The sequence below is a fragment of the Plasmodium malariae genome, assembly GCF_900090045.1.
Source record: "Plasmodium malariae genome assembly, chromosome: 8".
NCBI classification, from domain to species: Eukaryota; Apicomplexa; class Aconoidasida; order Haemosporida; family Plasmodiidae; genus Plasmodium; species Plasmodium malariae.
In genome coordinates, this window is record NC_041782.1 from 526,764 (window position 1) to 552,145 (window position 25,382).

General features: G+C 27.5%; 3 protein-coding genes across 3 annotated transcripts; all 3 read right to left on the minus strand.

The window, feature by feature from the left end:
* Positions 1 to 1,248: 1,248 nt before the first annotated feature.
* On the minus strand, positions 1,249 to 9,639 carry PmUG01_08020000 (WD repeat-containing protein, putative; the record flags this gene model as incomplete). The annotated part of the gene is made up of 2 exons (XM_029004348.1): positions 1,249 to 7,169; positions 7,593 to 9,639. 2 exons carry the CDS (start codon positions 9,637 to 9,639, stop codon positions 1,249 to 1,251), a joined length of 7,968 nt encoding a protein of 2,655 aa, XP_028861046.1.
* A 3,184-nt stretch (positions 9,640 to 12,823) lies between these two features.
* On the minus strand, positions 12,824 to 16,978 carry PmUG01_08020100 (E3 ubiquitin-protein ligase, putative; the record flags this gene model as incomplete). The annotated part of the gene is made up of 1 exon (XM_029004349.1): positions 12,824 to 16,978. The coding sequence occupies one exon, from the start codon at positions 16,976 to 16,978 to the stop codon at positions 12,824 to 12,826; it is 4,155 nt and encodes a 1,384-aa protein (XP_028861047.1).
* A 5,552-nt stretch (positions 16,979 to 22,530) lies between these two features.
* PmUG01_08020200 (RNA-binding protein, putative) lies at positions 22,531 to 25,248 on the minus strand (the record flags this gene model as incomplete). The annotated part of the gene is made up of 1 exon (XM_029004350.1): positions 22,531 to 25,248. The coding sequence occupies one exon, from the start codon at positions 25,246 to 25,248 to the stop codon at positions 22,531 to 22,533; it is 2,718 nt and encodes a 905-aa protein (XP_028861048.1).
* Positions 25,249 to 25,382: the final 134 nt, after the last annotated feature.

Consider the following 25,382-nt stretch of genomic DNA (forward strand, 5'->3'; position numbering starts at 1 on the left):
GACATAAAAGGTAATGGGATTACCCCCCTCAAAAATTCTCAGAAGAGGACATCATTACACAGCCCTCACGTAGCTCTCTTTAGTTACTGTATATAATGGTGCAAATATAGGCACACCTATATGTGCATGTACGAAGCGCCATTAAAGCTTCATCTGTGTGCTTAATAAACATTCTGATATGTCTAATTTATAAATACTTGAAAGATAAAAACTTTTCTTAAGAATTCATAACAAAAAAGTATGCAATTCAGTTCCCATCCTTGAAATGTAATAATAATATATTATTTCAAAGTGTTACACTTCGACACAGTGTAGCATTAGTAGAATTAAAAAAGGTATTTGAAAAAATATATATAAATATAAATTTAAAATAAAATTAAAATAAAATAGAATAAATTAAAATAAAATAGAATAAATTAAAATAAAATAGAATAAAATAAAATGGAATAAAATTAACGCATTCAAAATAGAAGGTACGTACTGTAGTGATAACAAAAAAAAAAAAAAATAAATAAAATAAAATAAAATAAAATACATAAAACACGGTAAATTCATATGGTTCATTAAATGCATAAAACGCAGTAAATACATGTAATGCAAATTTTATATATAAAAAATAAAATTACAAATGCGTGAAAATTTTCTACACAAGTAATTTACAAGATAAAAATAAAAATTAACACAGCAAAATAAATCATTTTAATAAGGTAAATATATTGGTCGTCTTATAAATAAAAAAAAAGAGTTTTAAGTGAACGATCAGTTAAAATATTAATAAAATATAAACAGAAAGTTCAAAGGAAATATGAACAATTAAATTAAAAAAATTAATAAGGATATTATCGTAGTGAAATATGGACGTATTCTACATAATGCAGGCAAACATACTTGTGTAACACAATGGTGTTATCTGTTCAGAACCGGGTAGAAAGAATGGAAATATAGGACCTTTATCTCAAAAAAAAGGTATATGTAAATATATATGTATATATAAGTATATGTATATGTATAAGTACATATGTATATATGTTTATATATGTGGATGAGCGTATGTCGATATATGAAATGAATGCATATAGGATAAGAAGAAATCGGAGCAACACCATATATATAGAAGCCTAAAGTTAAAAGGGGAGTAACACACAATGGCGACATTTTAACTGTACGAAGCAGATGAATAATGGTGTGTATATACTCACATACACACGTGTACATACACATATACACACATACCTGTGCATGCATACCTCAAATGAAAATCAAGTAAACGGCGTTGTCCTCCCTGCGTAACATCCATTCGTTCTTCTTCTTGAAGATAATATCAATATAGTTATCCGACAAGTACATATAACTCAATTTAATTTTTGATAGGTGTATATCGCGTGCACATTTTGACTGTACTTTCAAAAAACCGCTAAACAATCCTGCATTTGCACAATTCCATATTTTAAAAGATAAGTCAAGTTTTGAATATGAAGCAAGACACGTGCCAGTAGTGTTAAAGTTTATACAATCAACACTTTTTTGATGTCCTTGAAAAATTTTCAACTTCTTTGCATTTTTTAAATCATATAAATATATGCATTTGTTCATATTATTTACTACAGCTAATCTTTGTGTAAATTTATTAAAAGAACAAATAGGATAATTTTTAACTAATGTATAAATTAAACTAGTGGATAATTTTAAACATAAAATTCTTACATTGTTTGATGGGTCTAACGAGTTCAACAGTATATCAATAATAATATTCATATACCATATAAATATACATTTATAATTTTTTATTAATATAATTAAAAGGAATAGTATTTTATTTATACATGATACACGTTTCTGTACATTCCCTGTTATATAATGTAGAGTTTTTAAAAATAAAAAGGGTTCAATTCGTCCTATGTTTATTAATATTTTAAGAAAACTTATATTATTTAATGACATCGTATACAGCTCGAATATATTTAAAATGAAATGACATATGTTTATGTAGTTATGTTCATTAATTTCAGAGCCTTTCTTTTGCATCACTTTCCCTTCATCATAGGCTATATGACTAAAGTCGCTGTAGCTCCCTTTGTTTTTCTGCTCGCCCACAACATCGTTTTTGCTGCTAACCCTAACATTATTGCCGATACTGCTTCCGACGTTGCTTCCGATGTTGCTGCCGATATTACTGCCGATATTACTACCAATATTGCTACCAATATTACTGCTAATGTTTCTACTTACACTGTCTCCAACACAAATGCCAACATCACCACCACCTTCAGCCCCAATATTAATGGTGATAATGTTGTCTGCTCCCATCGATCCATCCTCAGCAGCTTTAGTAGTATCACGCAACTCGTTCATATCATTTAATTTGTTAACTACACTACTATTTTCATTGTTTCCCTCTGAAAAATTATTTTCATAGGTATTTACATAAAACTCGTCCTTCTCTGATTGCATTTCATTTATTTTGTTATCCACATATTTTATATAATCATCCATGTAATTTTTTAAATTTATTTCCCTAAATGAATTATTTAATGACACGTCAGTATGGTAATTTCCTACAACATAATAATCTTTCAATGCTTTATAATAATTTTCATTGATTAGTTTTTCATTAAATGTAAAATCTTCTCTTTTCAAACTTAAGTTAAAAGAAACATGTGAACTGTTTTTCATATTACTTGTAAAAATTCCCCTTTGGATTAATACCTGAAAATCCCATGTTATAGAAAAACTTAAAGCTAATAAATGTATAAAATGAAATAATTTGAATTTATTAAATTTATTATTCTTTTCTAAAAAATATTCTGTATCTACAAAAATGTAATAACATATATGATGTACAATCAATGTTGTCATAGATGCATTTGTATAAAAAGTTTTTGAGCTTCTTAAGTAATCTGGTTTTATTAATAATAATAATAATAATAAAGTTAAACATATTTCATCAGCATATATAAAAGGGTATAAGAAAAAACACCCTATTTTTGGAATAGTTATAGTTATTGTATAAGACCCTGTCGTATCATACAAAGATATCTCATCGATACTTTTTTCAATGATTCTTTTTTTCTTATTATTGATTCTTAGTATTTCTGTAGAAGTTTTTGTAAATTTATCTAAATTTTTTTCCTTTATATTTTCCATAATCATATACAAAAATTTTTGAAATTGTATCCTTATATTTTTGTCATAAGGATACATAGAGACATAACTTAACAAAAATAAATTTAAACTATTACTGTCAGGCAAATTTTCTATGATATATTTTTTAAAATTATTTAAAATATAGTCATTATATTTTATTCTATAATTAGAACACCACAAGTTTAAAAATCTCAACATAAAGCAGCAGTACACAGTTTTTACATACACACTGTTGCAGTATATTTCAACAGAATTGTTATGGAAGAAAAATTCCTTCGTTATCATCTCACTTTTAAACCTTTTTCTTCTCCTCTTCCCTCTTTTCTTCTCCATCTCTTTATCCATCCTTCTTCCCATCTCCCTTTCCATATCCCTCTTCTTTTTCTTTCTTTTTCTCCTTTTTATGTACAGGTGTACACTTGATTTGTCGGAATAACTGTTATAATAATCCCTCTCCTCTTCCTCCTCCTCCTCATCCGAATATTTTAGAAACCATCTCGTCCTCATGGACAAATCCTTTTTTCTTATTCTTAATTCTTTGTAGTAATTATAATGTAACATTTGATATTTCATACTCTTTCTCTGTTTTTCTAGCAACTTCCTCTCTTCATCATAATTGATTCCTATCGAATTACTCGATGAACTGTTTCCGTTCTGTGTGCTATTTTGAGAACTACTTTGTTCGTATTCCCCTTTAAAATTGGAAATTTGTAATTTACTTGTACTACGGGATGATATATTACCCCTATGTTGTCCTTCCCAAATGAGAATATTTTTATTTTTCCCCTTATTTCCCTCCTCTACGCCATTAGCATATGTATCTGCAGCATCATCCATCCTGTCATAACCCTTCCTCCTCCTCATGTTGTATTTTTTAACATTCTCATATTTTGTAAAATACATTAAATCGTTAAGGCGTTTGTTCAAGCTTCCCATCTTTACTGAAAAATAAATATACTTTTTTTTAAACAAGTCACTCAAAAAGTATTTTTTTTGAAATTTTTTATTATATAAATAATCATAGTCCAAATTTAATGAGTCGTAAAAAAATTTTTCTTTTTTTCTTTTTTCACGTACTAACTGTCTTTCCCTTCTTCTATTGCTTATAGTAATATACACATGCCCATCATACTTCCTATATTTCAATGGATGCATTTTTGAAAAATAGTATATTTGAGTACATATAGGAATTATAACTGAAAAAGTTGATTCCTTCCCAGGTATACATAAAGAAAAAGGGATGGATGGGAATTTTATCAAAAACAGAAATAATTCTGTACACATATTTATACAATTTTTAGGTAAAAAATATGGATACAAAAACTTAGTTAAAGGTAATGCCTTCTTTGATAAATTATTGTCTCTAAATAATACATAGCTTATGACTGGAATTTGGCTCCTCACTAAGTAACTACATTTTTTAGCTTTTCTTTTGTAAAAAAAATTTTTATTTCTTGATGTTTCCTCATATTTATGACTCTTTCCTAGTAGCATATCAACACCTCCTTCTCCTCTTTGCCGTAATTTATGTGCTATACTACTACTCTCATTGTTTATATCCTCTTTTTTTATGAAGCGGGAGCTTTTATGTTCTATATATTTACACGAATCCGACGAAGGAGATGTCACTGAGGAATGGGAAGTCACTGCCGAGGAGCATCCATTCAATTTTAAACCTTCGTACTCTGAATCAAACAATGAACAGTCACGTGCTTCATTCAAATATTGAAATTCCTTTCTTCCTGTAGCTATGTGACTATCCATTCTATCAACACTCGTCCTTATTCTGTTCAAAATGTGCAAGTTGGTTATGTTTATTCCCAATTTTAAATAACACGTTTCATGGGAAGAGTTGGACAAATGTGTAAAATCAGAATCATATAAAGACCTTAAAAAACAACCGCTATCATAATTGTATACAAAGACATAATTATTCAAAGAAATAATATATAGTAAAGAAGAACAAGTATTAATATATACATTTTTTATTAACTTAAAATTTATTTCATTTTTTTTTTCTAATCTTTTAAAACAACAATGGAAACATGCACTAGTCATAATTTTTAATTCTCTTTCTTTTTGTTTTTTGTTTAATCTTTTTCTAAGTTCAATAGAAGATTTCTTCGAAATGAAATGGCCAGGTTTATGTTTATAAAAACATGAGTAAAATTTTTTTATTTGTGTCATTTTTAATTCCCTCTTTAATTTAAATTTTTCTAACAAATTGTATTTACTCTCTCTTGTAATTAAGCTTCTCCTTCTTAAGAATGCGTTCATGTAATTTAAATAAATTTCTTCCTTCCTTTTATTTTTCTTTTCCCATTTCATTTCATTTGTCACTCCGTTTGGCACTCCGTTTGTCATTCCATATGTTACTCCATTAGTTACTCCATTTGTCATTCCCATTGTCACTCCATTTGCCTCTTCATCGTCTGTTGTTATCGCTAATTTATATTCATCATTTTTACAAAAAAAATTGTGTGTGTTATTCTCATAATTCTGTTCGTTAATATTTAGCAAGGTTAAGTTATTACTTGCATCACAAGTTAGTACCCAACATGACTCCATTATCAACTCTTTACGTAAAACTTGTTTCGAATTTATGGCAAAATTTTCATTTATCACTTTATGAATACTACATATATAAGATAAATGACAGGATTTCAAATATTTCAACAGCTGAAAATTACATAAATTCCATACTAACACATCTCCTCTACTAGAACCTCCAATTAAAAAATAATATTCATTATGCAAAGTTGTTATAAAAGTATTCTTCTCAAGCATACATTTTGGTATAGGGAAATCATGAATTAGTTTTTTATGTGACATATTTTTATACGAATTAATCAGTGTACTCGTCACATGACAATTAATGTAACTTATAATGATATATATGTTTAGGTTATACTCTGCTATTACATATGTGACTATACTTTTGTTTTTTTTCTTTTCCTTATACTCGTCTTCCGATTTAACACTTTCACTTATTCCACTATTATAAATCAAATTATTCAACATGCTACTAAATCGTTTTGTGCTCCGCGGGGTTTTTTTTTCCCTTCCCCCTTCAAGAGATTCCACATAAGCATCATTTCCCATGCTAGTGTTAACACAAACACTGCCGCTAGCATTGCCCCTATCATTGCCCCTAGCATTGCCGCTAGAACTACCACTAACATTATCATCATGACCATCCTTTTTTACCTCGTCTTTGTACTTTTTCCCAGAGCACATCCTCATGTTGCTTATTTCCTCCTTCACATTTTTCCTCTTTGGCAAAAGCCACACACATTCAATTCTGGATGTCTTATACCATTCATTAAATAAACACTCGAAAACAATTACTCTGTTCATGTAATTCTTATTTACAAAAAAGAAGAACAGATTGTCTTTACATTTTGAATACTTTTCTACACCATCACTGTTTCTTAACTTACTCATCATCTTCTTATTTTTGAATGACATCAAATTATCAATTGAACTGATTTTTAATGGAGAATATTTTTCTAAATTTTTACCTTTTCCACTAAATGATATTTCTGTACTACGGGTAATTCTTATTCGAAACTTGTCACTGTTATTGTAATTTTTGTTATATGCACTCATGTAGTATCCCCCTCCTCTGTTCCATATGTTGTTACTGGGATTGTCAATATCGTAGTTATTTTTATCTTCCATTTGGTTTCCCATTCTTTCTTCCATTTGATTTCCCATTTTTTCTCTCACTTGGTTTTCCATTTTGTTTCCATCTCTTTGAGCATTTCTCCCTTCTATGTCCCTGTATACTACTATAGGTATAGGGCTCTTGTAAGACCCTAGCAAATTCTTCGAAATTTTCATCAGAAAAAAAGATTTAATATTTGATTGAAAAGATAAAAATAAACTAGAAAATTTTAACGGCAACGTATAGCAGTAAAAATTCCCCTCAGTCGTCCAAGCAATTATCGAACCACACACATTTTTTGACAATTTTTGCATAATATTAAAAGATTTATTGTTAAAACAGATGCTCTTAAAAATTCCTAAAGGGAAAGTAATTACACATAAAATGGAGGTTCAATTCGATAACACATAAGTGTACATGTATATATAGGCGTGTATATATACATATGCCCACGAGCATATGCATATTCATATGCACATTATAACTCTAAAACGGGGATATACAAGCTAAAATTATTGAAAGAATTGCCGCACAAAGACGTGAAAGCCATAATACACTCACATAAAACATTACTCTGCATTAAATATAGTCAATTTTTCAGATTATTCCACACATTCACAATTCATATATTGCAAATATTCATCTCTCGTATTGTATATAATATTTGTACATATATATGCATATGCATCAGTGTAAAATATAGCAGCGCCGTTTTGCAATGGTATATACAGAATGACGCGAAGAAACAAAAACTGAACACCCAATTGAAGGGAAAACTAACCTGAGGAGAATTTCCATATAGGACGCCTTACAACTTGTATGCCTGCCCAGTGACAATTTTCTTTTTTTTTTTTTTTGGACTCTTGAAAATCAGGGCAAAATAGGTCCATTAGGGGAACGAAAAGGGAGTTAGAATCCTTCCTTTCATAAATGATAAGTCTTGTTTTTTGTAAAATAATTATATAGTTATCTATTATAGCTATTTGACTAGAATTGCCATTACTAGCAATTTCTAAAATATTTTCACACGGTGAAAGATTCGAAATAAAATTTGCCTCAAGTGTATATAACCCATTAGTCTGCTTAAATAAATCTTGACATTTTAAATACTTATCATTACTTTTTAAATTTATATCATGAGAAAAATTCAATCTAGTTTTAAGTAAATCATCATACATACAATTCTCAGTTATATCTTCTATAATTTCGTTGTACAATTCAATTTCGGATTTTTCAGTCCTTACAACGAATCTACATTTACTTTTATAAAAATTTAAAAATTCAGTTAAATCCCAACATATAACATCACCATTACTTAACGATGCAACAATTAATATAGGACAATAAAATAAATTGTTTAGATTTTTATTTACTTCACATTCTTTTGTTTTTATATATTCTTCGTTCAATTCATTGGACTTCGTATTGCTGCTATCATCCACACGATAATGCTGAGGATGATTAGGACAACTTGACACGTCTTCCATTTTTTCTTTTTTTTCATAAACGCTAAATAATTTTCTTTTTAAAAGTTTGAAGCACTGAATTAATGACTGCTGATTATCTTCCTTTAAATAAGGAACAAGCCCAGTAGCAACGGAGCAAATTTTTATATCTTCGCTATTATTCCATTTTGGTTTCATATGCACTTGAATATTTTCTTTCAACACATTCCTTTCATCATTCATCGGGTTCCCCTTATGCGTGTCCATATTACTGTAATTGTAACTGCTCATGTTGTGGTTACTTCTGTTGCTATTTGCACCGCTTACATTCGTACCTATTACATTATTCGTGGTGTTCTTTTTGTTAATATAGCCATTTATATCTTCCTCTGAATATGATAAATCGTGCACACCCGAACTACTAGAAGATGAAGAGTGATGCTCATCATTCGTGTCCCCTATATAGGTATACTCATTGTCTTTCTTTAGAACATTTTCTTCATTCGTTTTTTTGTTATCCCCTTTGTGAATATAATTGTCAATAGTTAAACGAGCAATTATTTCTTTATCTTTGTTTGCCCACAAGTCTAAAACCAATACTTTTTTAATACCACATATAAGGAGAAATCTTCTATCTGGTAGTATCCTTATATTGTAAATAAAAAAATCAAAATCTTTTAAAACTTTAAAACACCTTCCTTCATCTAATGACCAAAAACATATCATATTATTCAAATGAAGTGAAATTAATATTTCCTTCGATATACATTCAATAAGAGATGAACAAGATAATCCAAAACATAACTGCAAAATGCTATTATTACATGTACTGTTGTTGTTATTTATTAAAATACTATACGGTAGCAAGTTTATTCTGTTACCCGAATTGTTCCATTCACTCTCCACCTTCGAGCTATTGCGTTTAACACTGCTCTTAACATTGCGCCTAACACTACGGCTAACACTGCTATTAACACTGCTGCTAGCATTGCTGGAGTTATCCTTATCACCATAAAAAAAATACGCACTACTGTCGTCAACATTTAAGTGCTTTACATCATTGAAACGAATACTATCAATACTCTTGTTATCCATATGTTTTCCTACTGTATAACCTTTTTTATTTTCTCCTCTATCATCTGAATAAACATTTTCATTACACTTTATTTTTTCGTTAACCTGAGTTTTATCATATACCTCCTTATACATGTTGTTATAATTGTAGTTCTCTTCTCTTCCCACTTCATTCTTATGCATCCTAGCACTATTTAACACGTTCATAAAATCTGCATTATTTTTATAATTTTCATTTTCATGAACTTTAAATAATATTATATTTCCTTCATAACTTCCAACAGCTAAAATGTAACAGCCCTCGTTCATGGCATAGCATGATATACTAAAAGGGGAAGAAAAATTAGGCCATACTACTGACCCTAATTTTAAATCTTCGTTCATCCTTATTTCATATTTTTAAAAAGTACACAATGGAAGGGGAACCAACAGAGTGCAGGGTATAAGTTCAAGCAAAGAGAAGGTAAAAACAAAAAAGGGAATGTAAAAATGGGAAAACAAAATAGAGAAAACAAAAAAGGGAATATAAAAATGGGAAAACAAAATAGAGAAAACAAAAAAGGGAAAATAAAAATGGGAAAACAAAATAGAGAAAACAAAAAAGTGAAAACGAAAACGAAAACGAAAACAACAAAAAAAAAAAAAAAATAAATTACAGTTAGTTAACCTATATATATTAATAATCTGAATACATTATTCATGTCTTTGCTTAATTCTGTTTTTCACAGAATTTACGCATTTACTTTTGCAATTTTTAGCTATTTTTGTTTGTTTGTTTTTTTTTTTCCGGTTTATCTGCAGTTTTTTACCACCTTTTCGGCTTTTTTTATTTAAGTGCTGAGTTTATATATATATGTATATATGGACGTATGTATGTATTTTTATTATTATTTTATTTATTTTTTTTTTTATTTTCTCTAGTTTCAAAATTTCATATATATTTTTCTTTCCTTGCGAAATAATGTGCTAATACATTTATACTACTATAGTATATGTGTGCATATATCCGCAAATCTTACATGCTTTTCAATATATCTCACGTAAGCACTTACAAAATATGTATATGCATCCTACACATATAACATCCTAACAAGGCCAGAGCACATGTTTAAAACTATTTTCGCTCTTTAAGTAATATAAAAAGAATTACTTCCATATTTAGTAAGTCTTTTTTTAAGTAATGTTTATAAAGCAATTTATTAGTTTCATGCTTCACTTTATATTTTAGTGCGAAGAATAAAAGTTCACAAAAAAATTTATGAACAGAAAAGTGGTTAGACGACTCTCTGCCAGCATGTACATATGCGGATTTTTCATATTTTTCCCCTTCTTTTAACATATTATTCAATCCATCAGTAATTGTTATGTTCATACATATGCACATAACGATACATACAATATAGATCTTGTAAGGTAAAAGGATCTTATCTCATATACCCAAAAGTGTTAATACAAGCTCTCACTAATACCCAATAGTGTTAATACAAGCTCTCACTAATACCCAAAAGTGTTAATACAAGCTCTCACTAATACCCAATAGTGTTAATACAAGCTCTCACTAATACCCAAAAGTGTTAATACAAGCTCTCACTAATACCCAAAAGTGTTAATACAAGCTCTCTTGGGCTATTATGAAACGAACTGGAATATTTGCAGCATCATGTATCCCTACTATGTCACTCATAATTATAAAAAAAAAGAAATAAAAAGGAAAAAATAAGGGAAGCCAAAAAAAAAATAAAGTAAATGAACCTTATATTTATATTTTATAAACTCTTCATAACGAAATTTATAAATGTAAAATTATCGTTAAAACTGTATGTATTATGGGAGAGTTACTCATATAATTGTTCGCCCAATTTTTCCTTTATTTTATTTTTTTATTCTTGCAGTTTTCACTTATTACTTTTATTCCCACATTTTTCTTCTCTTTTGGAATGAAAAATTACAGAATGAATAAGCAGTACTATTACATATTCATTCCAAAAAACTCAAAAGTAAAATTTAAAAATTATCCATATATTTGCATACATATATATCTATTATGTATGTATACACATGTAAATATATTGTGCATGAGACTTAAGCGCTCGTATTAAGAATTCTACTAACGCCGATTATTTAAAATATGGCTGTCCTAAATTCGTTTATTTTTTTTAAATAAAAGTTAAAAAACAGGAAAATGAAATTTACCAACAAAAAGAATAATAAACCGTTAAGCACATATATAGGCATATACATATATACGTACATGCTTCATATATATATATATATATGGTTTATATATATGTGTAACTGGTAAATTTGTTTAAATGTACTAATTCAAAAAAATAAATAAATTGCATTAAATAGAAACTGCTTCATATTTAAAAAAAAAAAAAAAAAGAAAAAAAAAAAAAAGTTAAATTATAAAATATTGAGCTATATAGATTGGAGTAATATATCAGGAAATTTCAAACAAATTAATATAAAAAAGCATTTGTATATTGATGTAAATATATATATATATATATATACTATATGGTAACTTCACACACTTTCCTATCACAACGTATATGAAAATAATGCATACGTACACATTAAAACTAAATTGAACTACTTAACTACATTCTGATGTCATATATTTTAATATGGTTGATGATTTAAGAGAAATATATGTTTATATATGTATATATATATATATAAAAGAAAAAAAAAAAAAAAAGTTACACATAGTTAATTTTTAAAATATAAACAAAATATATTCTTATTTATAAAATCAAAATATAAATTCGATCTTAAAAAATGTAGGAAATTCATATGTATGAAAAAACAAATTAGCATAAAATACACACAAATGTATATATTTGTATGTATATATACACATCTATGCACTTGTAAGTACATTTATATATATGTTATATCCATACGCGGCAAAATATATTAACACACGCCATAGAAAGCAAAAATATATAAATGCAAAATATACATACACATTTTAATTCTCCAAAATTATAATTATATATATAGGAAGATATAATATGAATAACCCTTTCCCGCAACTTTATTATTTTCCAAATTTCTACATATAATAAATATATTTACTTTTAAATGTAAATGGACATATAAAATGAGCATATGTCTCCCCTATTAAAATTGCCTTAAATTGAATTCAATTGAATTCACTTTAGTTTAATTTATCTCAATTCAGTATAATTTAATTTAACTTTTTCTTCCTTTTTTTCTTTTTCTTTTTCATCTTCTGTTTCTTTTCTTTTTTTTTTTTTTTCTTTTGGACTTTCGCTATTCCCCATTTGATCAACTAACTCATGTGTAACTATTGCTAATATAATTCATCTTTGCATATATCATAACAATTTATTCTTACCCAATATGTCAAATAATGAGTATACACATTTTTCGCCTTTTGGTATAATTAAAGGACGTTTTTGAATAACCAAAATACACAATCTTTCTATGACATAAATAATCGTTCCCAGAGATACCTATTATTTTACTGTAATTTTTTATTTTCAAATATACTTTCATTTGTAATTATATTAGTTGATTGTTTCGGTTTATCACTTCTGGCTTTGCATAGGCTCTCACAATTGTTGCTTCCACCATCGTTGTTATTACTATGATTACTGAACTTATGATTATTATCGAGGTCGTTTCCTTTAGAATCGCTGTTACCACTACCGCGTATGTTATCATTTCCACTACTATTGTTATCATTGATATACAAATAATCCCTCTTAATATCATTTTTCACGGAATAAGTAGCACTATCGTTTGTTGCAGTCAATTCTGAGTCCATCTCCTTTTCATGCTCATTCGAATTCTCACTCACATTCAAATTCGCATTTTCATCTACGTTATTATGCACCTCTACTGTGTCATTACACACATCTTGACCTTTATCATTTTTTTTTTTTTCCTTGCTGTCATAACTTTTCAACCACTGTAATTTGTCGAAAAAATATTTTTTTACCGTACTTTGTCTTTTCGGAAGGTTTTTTGATTCGTTACTCGCGTCGTTACTTAAACCGTTTATCACATCATTACCCATATCGTTTATAATATCGTTACTGACAACGTTACATGTACCATTATTTGAGCTACCTTCAATAGAACTATACATAATCTCCGATAACGTATCATTATTGCTTCCTCTATTTATGGTATTACTACGCGTACTACTAATACTATTACGCCCTTCTTCATTATCATAGTTTTTTGACTTCTTTCTAGTACTCTCTTTTTCATTGTCACTATCTCTATTTATACTAGTGCTTTTATTACTATTGCTTCCATTGCTATAACTTGCATTAACTTTTTCATAAATTCTTTTTTCAATCTTTTTTGATACACTTTTACTGTTCCTGTTACTGGAATCATGTGAACTGTTACTATACCTAGCACTCTCATCCATGCATATATTTTCTTTATTACTAACATTTTTACAAATATAATCCTTCTTTATGATTGATGAAGTAGAAGAAGAATGCTCAATATCTTTCAGCTTTTGTTCTTCTTTAGGTTTCTTAATATTACTGTTAATATCAATTGGAGGTTCTTCTCTTATATTAGCCGTGAAATCATTTCTACCAGAATTTATTCCATGAAGATTATTTATACTAGAACATAATTCACTTAAATTATTAATTATATTTTCAGAAAACCCTCTTCTATGACCACCTGTGTTACTATTATTAACGTTATTAACAAATACATTTGCACTATCAAAATGGATGGGTGTTCCTATACTGTTTGATGTTGTGAATGTATTTGGAGAAGGAACTGAATTGGGAACATGCATTATATTTTGACTACGTATTGTAGTTGGGGCACGTATTTCTATTGGAGCATGGACTGTAATTGGAGTACGGGATGTATTGGTTGAACGGACTGTATTGTTAGAACGGATTGCACTGCTTGTGCGAACTGAACTCGGAACACGTACTACACTGGTAGCACGAAGTATACTTGGACCACGAAGTATACTTGGACCACGAAGTACATTCGGACCATGGACTCCATTTGAAGCACGAACTACATTCGGACCATGGACTGCATTTGAAGCACCGAAGATGTTTGCTGTGCCAATAACAGTAGATGCATCAAAAACATTTTCAGTTATGTGGGATCTATTACTTGAGTTTTCATAAAAACGCCCACTCATATTTGCACCGTTACTCTTATTAATATTATTATTAACATTGTTGTTATTATTAATCGTATCATTAATGGTATCATTAATGCTATTATCAATGTTATTATCACCACTACTGATGTTATTGTTTTCTTCCCCATTGACTGCGTTACTTCCATTTGAATTGCTATTTTTATTTTTGTAAGCGTTTTCACTGTTATCCTTACCCTGGTTGTAATCATTACGTCTGACTGTGTTACTATGACTGTGTGTGTTCTGGTTACTACCGCTGTTATTACTGCTATTATTATTCATATTGCTATTTTGACCATTACTCTCACAATCGTTATTCTTATTACTGTTATTGCTATTACTTTTATTATTACCATTACTTTTATTATTACCATTACTTTTATTATTACTATTACTACAATTATTACTATTACTACAATTATTACTATTACTACAACTATTAGTATTATTACCATTATTATTATCATCTTTATCATCATCACCATCCTTCTTCTTTGGTATGTTTCTCTCATTTGGGGAACGACAATTACCCTCAAAAGGATTTTCTCCCGGTCTCACCTGACTCTGTTCATAAGTGTTTCTTGTATCTGAGTTTCTGTTGCTGCTTCTAATAAAAGTATGAGTGGGGGTATAAATTCTATTTACTCTATTTGAATCATTATTTCCAGTTATGAATCTATTAAAAAAATTTTGTAAAATGGACGATGTTTGTGATGCTGCAAAACCTTCTAGGTGGTTAATGTCATATTCATCCGTAAAATGAACGTACCTCGTTTCATCAACCGCATTTTCCACATTTCCTGTTCTATTAGGCGTAACATTTTTTCCTGATTCATTTTCATTAACGTTCTTTCCACTTGCATCCCTGTCGCCTGGCTCCTTACCATTGATATCATTGCTGTTATTACTGCCATTGTTATCATTACTAACATTACTAACAATATTAACGTTATTAACGTTATTACCATTATTATCGTCCTTATTCGCTTTTCCACGGTCATTGCTCTCGTCTTTACTATTCACTTTATCACTGCTATCTTCATTTATGGCATAATTTCTAGCTTCATTACTGCTACCATTGAGAGCCGCTGCATTTCCACTTCCATTCGTACTCTCGTTCGGATTATTAGAATTGCTAAAAGAATTGTTACGAGAAATTTCAGAGTTAATTCTTTCTCTTAATTCTTCCCTTTTACAGTTATATTCTTGATCATCTGTAGGTAACTCAAAACGACAAGTAGGGCAAGAATTCCTTTCTTTTAACCATGGGATGATACAAGAACAATGAAAAACATGCCGACAACGTTCATTATCTGTTATTCTATGTACTTCATCATTCTCTTTATATTCTTCTCTACATATGGCACAAGATTCTAACTCTTTTGCTCTCTCAGATGTTAATATATCTACTTTTAAATTTTTGATAACTTCTTCAGATGCTGGAGGGGGTCCATTTCTTGATGGATCACTTTCCATTATAACAGTCAATACTTGATCTAAGGAAATATGATCAAACGAATTTGCTAATATGTTGTCTATTATATCTTGGAAATTTTGTCTTATAAGTGAGTTGAAAGGAACATTCGTTATATCTATTGCTCTCGTAATAATTCTGGGGTTTCTTGGGTTGACACTGTTACTGCTAGTGTAGCTGTTGGCGTAACTGTTGGCATAATTACTGGCGTAGCTGTTGGTGAAATTATTGGCATTACTGTTACTATAATTGTTATTGTAATTATTTCTATAACTATTAGTGCTACTAGTAGCATTAACATTTGCGTTAACATTCGTGTTAATATGAGAGTTCATATTATTCGTATCATTACTACTTTCGGTGTTATAATTACTGTTATTATTATTATTATTATTGTTATAACTATAATTTCTTCCTACAAATACCCTATTACCCCCATCACTTCTAACAGTATTATCACTAGCCCCATTTTCATTAATAGGTGTACCGAAATTGGCTGTAAAATGAATGTCTGCATCTGCTGGTCTAAAACTCGTATTAAACATCTGCTGATACATATTTCTAAATAACATCAAGTCGCTAAAAATGTTATCATTTGCACTGGCATTCATATTGGCATTCATATTGGCATTCATATTGGTATTCATATTAGTATTCATATTGGCATTCATATTAGTATTCATATTAGTATTCTGATTTGCATTCATATTAGCACTAGTATTAAAAGCACTACTGTTATTACTTGTAAAGGCACTTCTATTATTATAATTATTATTTAAATTATTGTTATTATTAAAATATCTACCCCCTACTGTATTCCTACCTTCCCTATTTGTATTTATCGAATGAAAACTTATTGGATCATCTTCATCTATCTTTTCCACAAAACCAACATTATTACAACTCTTACATTTTATTTCACCATCATATATAATTTCAATGTCACTTGTTCTTTTCACATCTTCACAACTATGACAGAAGTAATCATAATCATCAACTTGATTCATAATCAAACTTTTCTTAATTCGTTTTACAAATATGTATAATAATTTTGACAAAAAAAAAAATATATAAATAAAATGGAGAAAAATAAAATGGAGTATAATACAATTAATGAGAAAAATTGAAATACTCCTTTGAAAATTTAACCAAATTCGTATCTGAACGTTCTTATGTTGAAGAGTATGTAAACATATGCACACCTGAATATGATGGCATTAGCATGCTAGTATTTATAACTTGTACTCATAAATATATATGCTTTTTTTTTTGCTACTATGCATGTGTTATATATATATATATATATATATATATATATAAATATCTCAACTTCAACTTCTCAAAAATGTAAACATATGTTCGATAAATTTAGCTTTATTTTGTCAAATTTTTTTTTTAATTTAAAAAAAAAAAATTATAAAAACAAAAAAAAGGAATCTTCCTCACGTGTACGTTATTGCATATGTATATATGCGCGTATAAATGTATGAATATATAAATGTATATAAGGGCGCATAAATGTTATATATGTTAGTACATATACGTATATTTATATATATATATATATATATATATAGGTGATAAAGGCTAACATATCATTCGAGCATAGAAAAAAAAACGTTAAATACTAATTATATTTTTATCGTGGGTATATTTTATAACTTCATCAATTTATGTATAAATATTGAAATTTTTAAAAAATTTAATTTATATAACATTATAATATGTTTCTATATTCATTTATTCATGTAATCACATTATAATTCATATTAAAATATTCACAAAAAAACAAAAAAAAATAATAAAAAAAAAAAAAAAAAATTTAACCGCTTTCATGTTTAAAATAAAATTTTTTCACGTACATGATTTGCTTATATATATATATATATATATATATATATATGTATATAACATGAGTAATATTTAAAACCTCATCTTATTTTTCAATTTTTTCTTTTTCTTTTTCTTTTTCTTTTTCTTTTTTTTTTTTTTTTTTTTTTTTTTTTTTTTTTTTTTTTTTTTTTTTTTTTTTTTTTTGTGATGTATTATTGAATTTTATGTAGAATGAAATTTTAAATTATTTTTTTACTTGGTTCAAGTGTATATAAACGTTTTTTTTTTTTTTTTAAACAATTACACCACTACGACATACATAATTTTGGCGTACGCATATATAAACATATATATATATATATACATAATATTACATAAGCATACATATGTTTATATTTGCCGTTATGTGTTTGCTATTTTTATGTGTTATTTTAGTATATTTATAAATGTACCCATATATATAATATTATTTTATATACAAATACACGTACATATAAATATGGAAGTATGTATAACGGTATATGCATTTTTTGTTCATTGTGTTCTATGCTTAACTATTCAAATGATGCTGTTTTATTATATATATTTCACTTCACTTATATGAATATATTAATACGTACTTTAATTACATTCTTGTGTATATTGTTATACATATGTTGATAAGTACACATCATTCTCAGGTTATTTCGTTCATATAATACATTTTTTACGCGATTATATTGTATGTTTGAAGTGAATTTATATATATAAATAATTGATATCTATATATAAGCTAATATATAGGTATATGATTAATATATATGCATATGATTTATATATATGTATATGATTAATATATATGTATATGATTAATGTATATGCATATGATTAATATATATGCATATGATTAATATATATGCATATGATTAATATATATGTATATGATTAATATATATGTATATGATTAATATATATGCATATGATTATATATATGTATATGATTATATATATGTATATGATTAATATATATGCATATGATTAATATATATGCATATGATTAATATATATGTATATGATTAATATATATGTATATGATTAATATATATGTATACACTGTGAATATTTATATTTATTTATTTATATACACACTTTGATTACATAAAATTGTAAAAAAAAATTAGAAAAATAAAATTCCTATGATTTCAGTAATCGTAATTTAAAAACTACATATATAATCTACGAACATAATGTTATATTCTAAAAAAATTTACAATTAATAAAAGGTGTCATTACATTTATCAAAACTTCTTTTTTTAAAAACTAAGTTGTAATGCTCCTTTGTAATACTCCTTTGTAATACTCCTTTGTAATACTACTTTGTAATACTCTTTTGTAATACTACTTTGTAATACTCCTTTGTAATACTACTTGTAATACTCCTTTGTAATACTCCTTTGTAATACTTTGTACTTTTGTGTAATACTCCTTTGTAATACTCCTTTGTAATACTCCTTTGTAATACCTTTGTAATACTACTTTGTAATACTACTTTGTAATACTACTTTGTAATACTACTTTGTAATACTACTTTGTAATACTACTTTGTAATACTAATTTTTAGTCCTATTTTATAATACTAATTGTGTTAAAAAAATATATATATATAAATTTATGTATCTTGTATAAGTACATATGTGTATATATAATATATATATTATATTCATGTATATACAAATATATGTACATAAACATATTTATTCTTTTCGCTTTAACAATCTGTGGCTATATTAAATAAAACTGCATAAAATTTAACTTTAAAAATATATAGAATAGTTTTTCACATTTATATATATGTATACATATATATATACACATGTATACATATATATATACACATGTATAAGTTCATTTAACAAATTTTTATTCTGTGCAATTTCAAATATATGCGTATATTTGTGCATGTACATAAATTTGTGCGTATATTTTTACATATATATATTTATATACATATATGTAATATAACGGTTATAATATATGGTACAGTTAAAATCTGGTAATAATATCTTCATAGATTTTTCAAAATTTTTATATTATTTCTTATTTATTTTTTTTTTTTTTTTCTAATGAAACGTTCAAAATTACATTTACGCATTTTTAACAATATAAAAACGTCCAACATAAATTAGAAAAAAAAATAATAACATATACATATATATATAAAACAACATATATATAGTAAAATAAAATAGAATTTGAAATTAATTATAATAAAAAAATATATATTATGCTAAAAACTGCGAGAGGTTAAGTATCTCTATAACAATTAAAAAAATATATTGTTACGTGTGCATAATATAGAATTCAATACCTTTTTAATATATATTATATATATATAACATTGTTGTTACTTGTACTTATTTGTAAACTACTAATATACATGTTTTAAATTAGAGATTACAACATAACTTTTTAACTGTGTATATTAAATTATGCATAAATTTTGTGTAAACACGTAATACAAATTTTTGTTTTTTACTTTTTAGCACATACATATATATTCAAATATTTTTTATGTACATATTACGGCATAATCTATATTTTTTAAAAAGGATAAATGATATGTTATGAACATATGTGCATATTTATATAAATATATATATATATATATATATATATATATATATATATGTATGTATGTGTGAGAATATATAAGTCACTCTTAAATTTTTCTTTTTTATGAAAAAGGGATATAGCATATTCCACGTATCTACGGAATTGTATAAGAACATAAACGAAAATGAAGCTGTCACAGCTTTTTACGTATTAACAAAATAAAAGGTTAATAAATTTTTAAAATGTTTAACGTATACGTTTTGCTATATTAGTGTTGCACATAAAATAGAATACAGTAATAGCAGTGGCATGCCTATCATTTCAATATAACGTATTTTTAAAAGATTACGATTCTTAAGTCTTTCCTATTTTAATATTAAACAAAGGAAGAAAATAAAGCAAGAAAATGAATAAAAGAGTAAATAAGTAAATAAATAAATAAAATAATAGTAACTTAATTTATAATATATAGAAGCAAGCACGTGTTTGTAAATTCCTCAAAAAAAAAAAAAAGAGTATGAATCCATCAAACTGTAATTACGAATCAGTTGCAGCAGCGGTTCATTCCTTTTAATTATGGTGCATTTATGGATATTAACATATATATATATATATATATATATATATATTTTTTTTTTTTTTGGTGTTTGTAAGCACGTTTACGCATTTGTATAAGTGCATTTGTTTTTAACTCTACAAATTAAAAACAATAAGATTAACTACTTGTACTATTTGCTTTACCAGCATAGGAAATTATGCAGCTTCTAGCATAAAGGTGCAATAAGCACATTTCGTACCTTTTCTGTATATACGCATTAGTGAAGTTTATATACTACTTGCACAGGTACGGAAAGCAAGTATTATATATATATATATATATATATATGTATATATGTGCATATATATGTATATACGTGCATGCATAAATGTGTTTATATAAATAGAGTACACCCATGTTCCTAGTATGTAATGAAATTAATATCAAATTCGTACTTAATTAGCCTTTTAAAAATTTCATTTTTTTCCTCCAGCGTCATAAGGGTAGATAAATGTGCACTGACCAATTGTGTACAAATTTTTACGGAACCCTTAGTATTCAGCTGTTATAACATTTTAATATTAATACATATTAGCAAACGAGTAGGCGTACTCGTCGTATGCTAGTTCTTATTAAACCAGTTTTTTCCCCCAATTGTAGGTATTTTTAAAAAACTTTTTCCATATATATAAATATATATTTGTAATTTTTCCGGGAACACGTTCCTATATAATGGGGATAAAATTAATAATATACTAATGTCAATACATAAATTGTTTGCTTTCTACATATATGTACACTTTTGTCATTACCTGTATACCTGTGTAACTTTTTTGTGCCCCTCACTAATATGCAATTAAAAAACTTTGGGGTTAAAAAAATAGAGGAAAGAAATGAAATATAAAAAAAATATAAGATACGTGAAAAAAAAAAAAAAATCTTTAAATAATAAGAAATACGCAAAATGTTAAGTGAAATGCGGTTAACTAAATTTTTGCAAATTAAATTGTGTAATCACAATATTAAAATTAATTATGACTACTCATAAAATTGAAGGGTTGCGTGATGTTTAATAAAAAAAAAAAAAAAAAAAAAAAAAATACGTGAAGTTCTATTATACATGAAAAGAGTTGCATCCATCTATCTATATATATCTGTCTGTATCTACATGTGTAAACATAAATATATATATATATGACACATACAATGTATACATACATTCATATACGTGCATGCTCACGTATGCATACGCCAACCTAGTACGTTTATAAAAAACAGCGTTTCACTCTATTTCCATGAAAAACAATGAAATGAGCTTCATTCGTCGAAAAAGCCAATTATTGGTTAAAATTATGTATATATATAAATTCGCGAGGGGTTTGAAAAAAAAAAAAATATAATAATAAAATTTATAAATATACAAATACAAGTGCATATATATACATACACCTGAATACATGTCAACATATGCGTAAAGGCCGCATCTCCGTAAGTAAACTTGTGTTTTACATATAGATAATAATGTGTACATGTACCAAACACATGCATATATTTATTCACACATTTCCTCTATCCATACCAGCACTTACTCCACAACTATGCACCGCTTTCGGTAGAATTGCATTTATTTATACAAGCCTTTTTTGAGATGGACCATTTATCATTATTAATGTTATCATCACAATAACTGTCTCTTAAGTCACGTCTGACTGATGATCCTTCTGATACTTTGCTAACCCTTCTTCTGTTCATATTTCTTTTATAAGATTTTGGTTTTACACTTGAACTTCTGCTTCTATAATGTTCATCATTCTTATTCATTGTATTTGAATTTTTATCACTTTTATCTTTAATATTTGTTGAATCTGTACTTCTTTCCTTGTCACTTTTATATAACTGTCCATCCTCATCATCACCTCTTGTACTTAATTCTCTATCATTTTTATCTATATTTATTTTTCCTTCTTTTTCGTTAGTATAATCATCCTTATCTTTTTTCAAAATGTGTTGTTCTTCTCCTCTTTCTTCTCTTCCATTCCTAATAACACTTTCGCTTCTTTCACTTTTGTAGTTTCTTCCATACCTTCCTCCTGCTCCACCCCTTTTATATTTATCTCTTTTTTTCCCATTTTCAATACTTTCCATAGTCCCTTGCTTCTCGTAAAGTTGTTCTTTTTCTATCTGCTCCCTTTCCTCACTTCTTTCTCTTCTTTCACCTCTTTCCCTTCTTTCGCTTCTTTCCCTTCTTTCCCTTCTTTCGCTTCTTTCCCTTCTTTCGCTTTTTTCGCTTCTTTCCCTTCTTTCGCTTCTTTCCCTTCTTTCGCTTCTTTCACCTCTTTCCCTTCTTTCGCTTCTTTCCCTTCTCTCGCTTCTTTCCCTTCTCTCGCTTCTTTCCCTTCTTTCGCTTCTTTCCCTTCTTTCGCTTCTTTCCCTTCTTTCGCTTATTTCCCTTCTTTCACTTTTCTTCCTTCTTTCCCATCTTTCATTACCTACCCTCCTTTCGCTCCTCTCCATTGCTCTATCCTCACCTTCATCCTTTTCATTCGCCTTGCCATCACTCAACTGACTTCTTCCGTCAACGCCTTCTGCGTCCTTACCAATGTTTCTGTTATCATCATCCCTTTCTTTTTTTATATCACTATTCCTTTCGTTATCCTGTATGCTCCTTCTCTTTTCATGCATTCCACTGCCACTACCGCCACCACCTCCTCTTCTATAGCTGGCATCTCGTCTGTCGTGATATGTTGTGTTTTCCTTTTCATCTCTACTAAGTTTATTTCGATCATAATTTCTATACCTGTCATAAAATTTGTCCTTTCTATATTTATCCTTATCACGATTATAAGAATCTCCATAAAATTTATCATTAACATAATACTTTTTATGATCTCCCATATTATTTTCTTTATTATAATAATTAAATTCTCTATCTTTATTTCTATAAAGTATACTGTCTAATGACGAGTCATTATATTTCACAACTTCGACTACATTTCCGTTAAACTTTTTTCCATTTAAAACTTCTACAGCTTTTTTAATCGTTTCATAATTATAATATTCTATTATTCCATACCTCTCTTTATTATTATTACTATCTTGAATAATATTAGCATAATTTACTGACCCAACTTCTCTCCCAAAATCTTTTAGATCTTGCCAGCTAGCTTTTTCATCAACATTTTTAACAACAATTCTTAAAGAATTTTTTCTTTCTCTTGACTCATTTCTATTATGGGGAGAATAATTGCGTTGATATTTTGAAGAAAAATTTCGATTATCATTTCTGTTATGAAAAAAAAAAGATCCTGGATGATGTGGTTGTACACTTAATTCTTCTCCAAAAAAAAATTTCCCATTTTCTTCTTGAATAGCATTTTGTGCATGTGATGACCTAAAATATTCTATAAATGCAAATCTTCTTTTCCACTGCATGTTCATAATATCTCCATAATGTAAAAACTTTCTTCTTACATCTTCTTCTCTTGCATCTGGTGAAATATTGCCCACAAAAATTTTACATGGATCAGCTTTCTTATATCCATACTTATTTCTCATATCTTTTTGTCTTTCTCTTCTAATCATACCGATATTCATTCTATATGAATTATTATCATAAGGAGATCTTTGTCTATCAGCTCCTGGGGAATACCTTCTTATATTCATTCTTTCATTTCTTCCTCTATTATTATAATTATTCTCATACGGTCCAGAAACGTTATTATGTCCACTATTTCCCCATAACCTGTTACTGTTATGATTATTGTTATTACTATTATTATGATTACTATGATTATTATTATGATTACTATTATTGTTATTATTTTCCCTTTCATATCTGTACTTATCACTGTATTTTCTATCATTATTTCTGTCATACATCATTATATTCTTATTCCTATCTTTTGAAAAATTTCTTCTTGCAGGAGATCTATTATTATAATATCTATCACGCGAAAAATTCTGATGATGATGATGATAATAATCTTTTCTACTCTTTGAATAATTTCTAGTTCTGTCCCCATTTGACATTTCATTTCGTTTCCCATGATAATTTTCTACAGATGACTTCTTATAACTACTATTATTATAATTGTTTTCATTTTTATAATTCTCTCTACCACCTCCAGTCCCTTTTTCTCGACTTCTTGATCCATATCTTCTGTTCTCCAACGTATAATACGACTCCTTTTCTTTCATATGCATATCCGACTTGTTTGTGAAACTGTTATTATCTTGCTTTTCGTACCTTTCTTCTCTATAATGATATTTATCTAACCCTTCCTCTGTTCTTCTCGAGGTATTATACTTACCCATCTTTTCCTTTTTAACACAAGTGCCAAAAAAGGAAAAACAGGAAAAATGAAAAAAAAAAAAAAATGGAAAAAAAGGAAAAAAGAAAAAAAAAAAAAAAAATTCGCTTATTAAACTGATATATACTGTCGAAACAA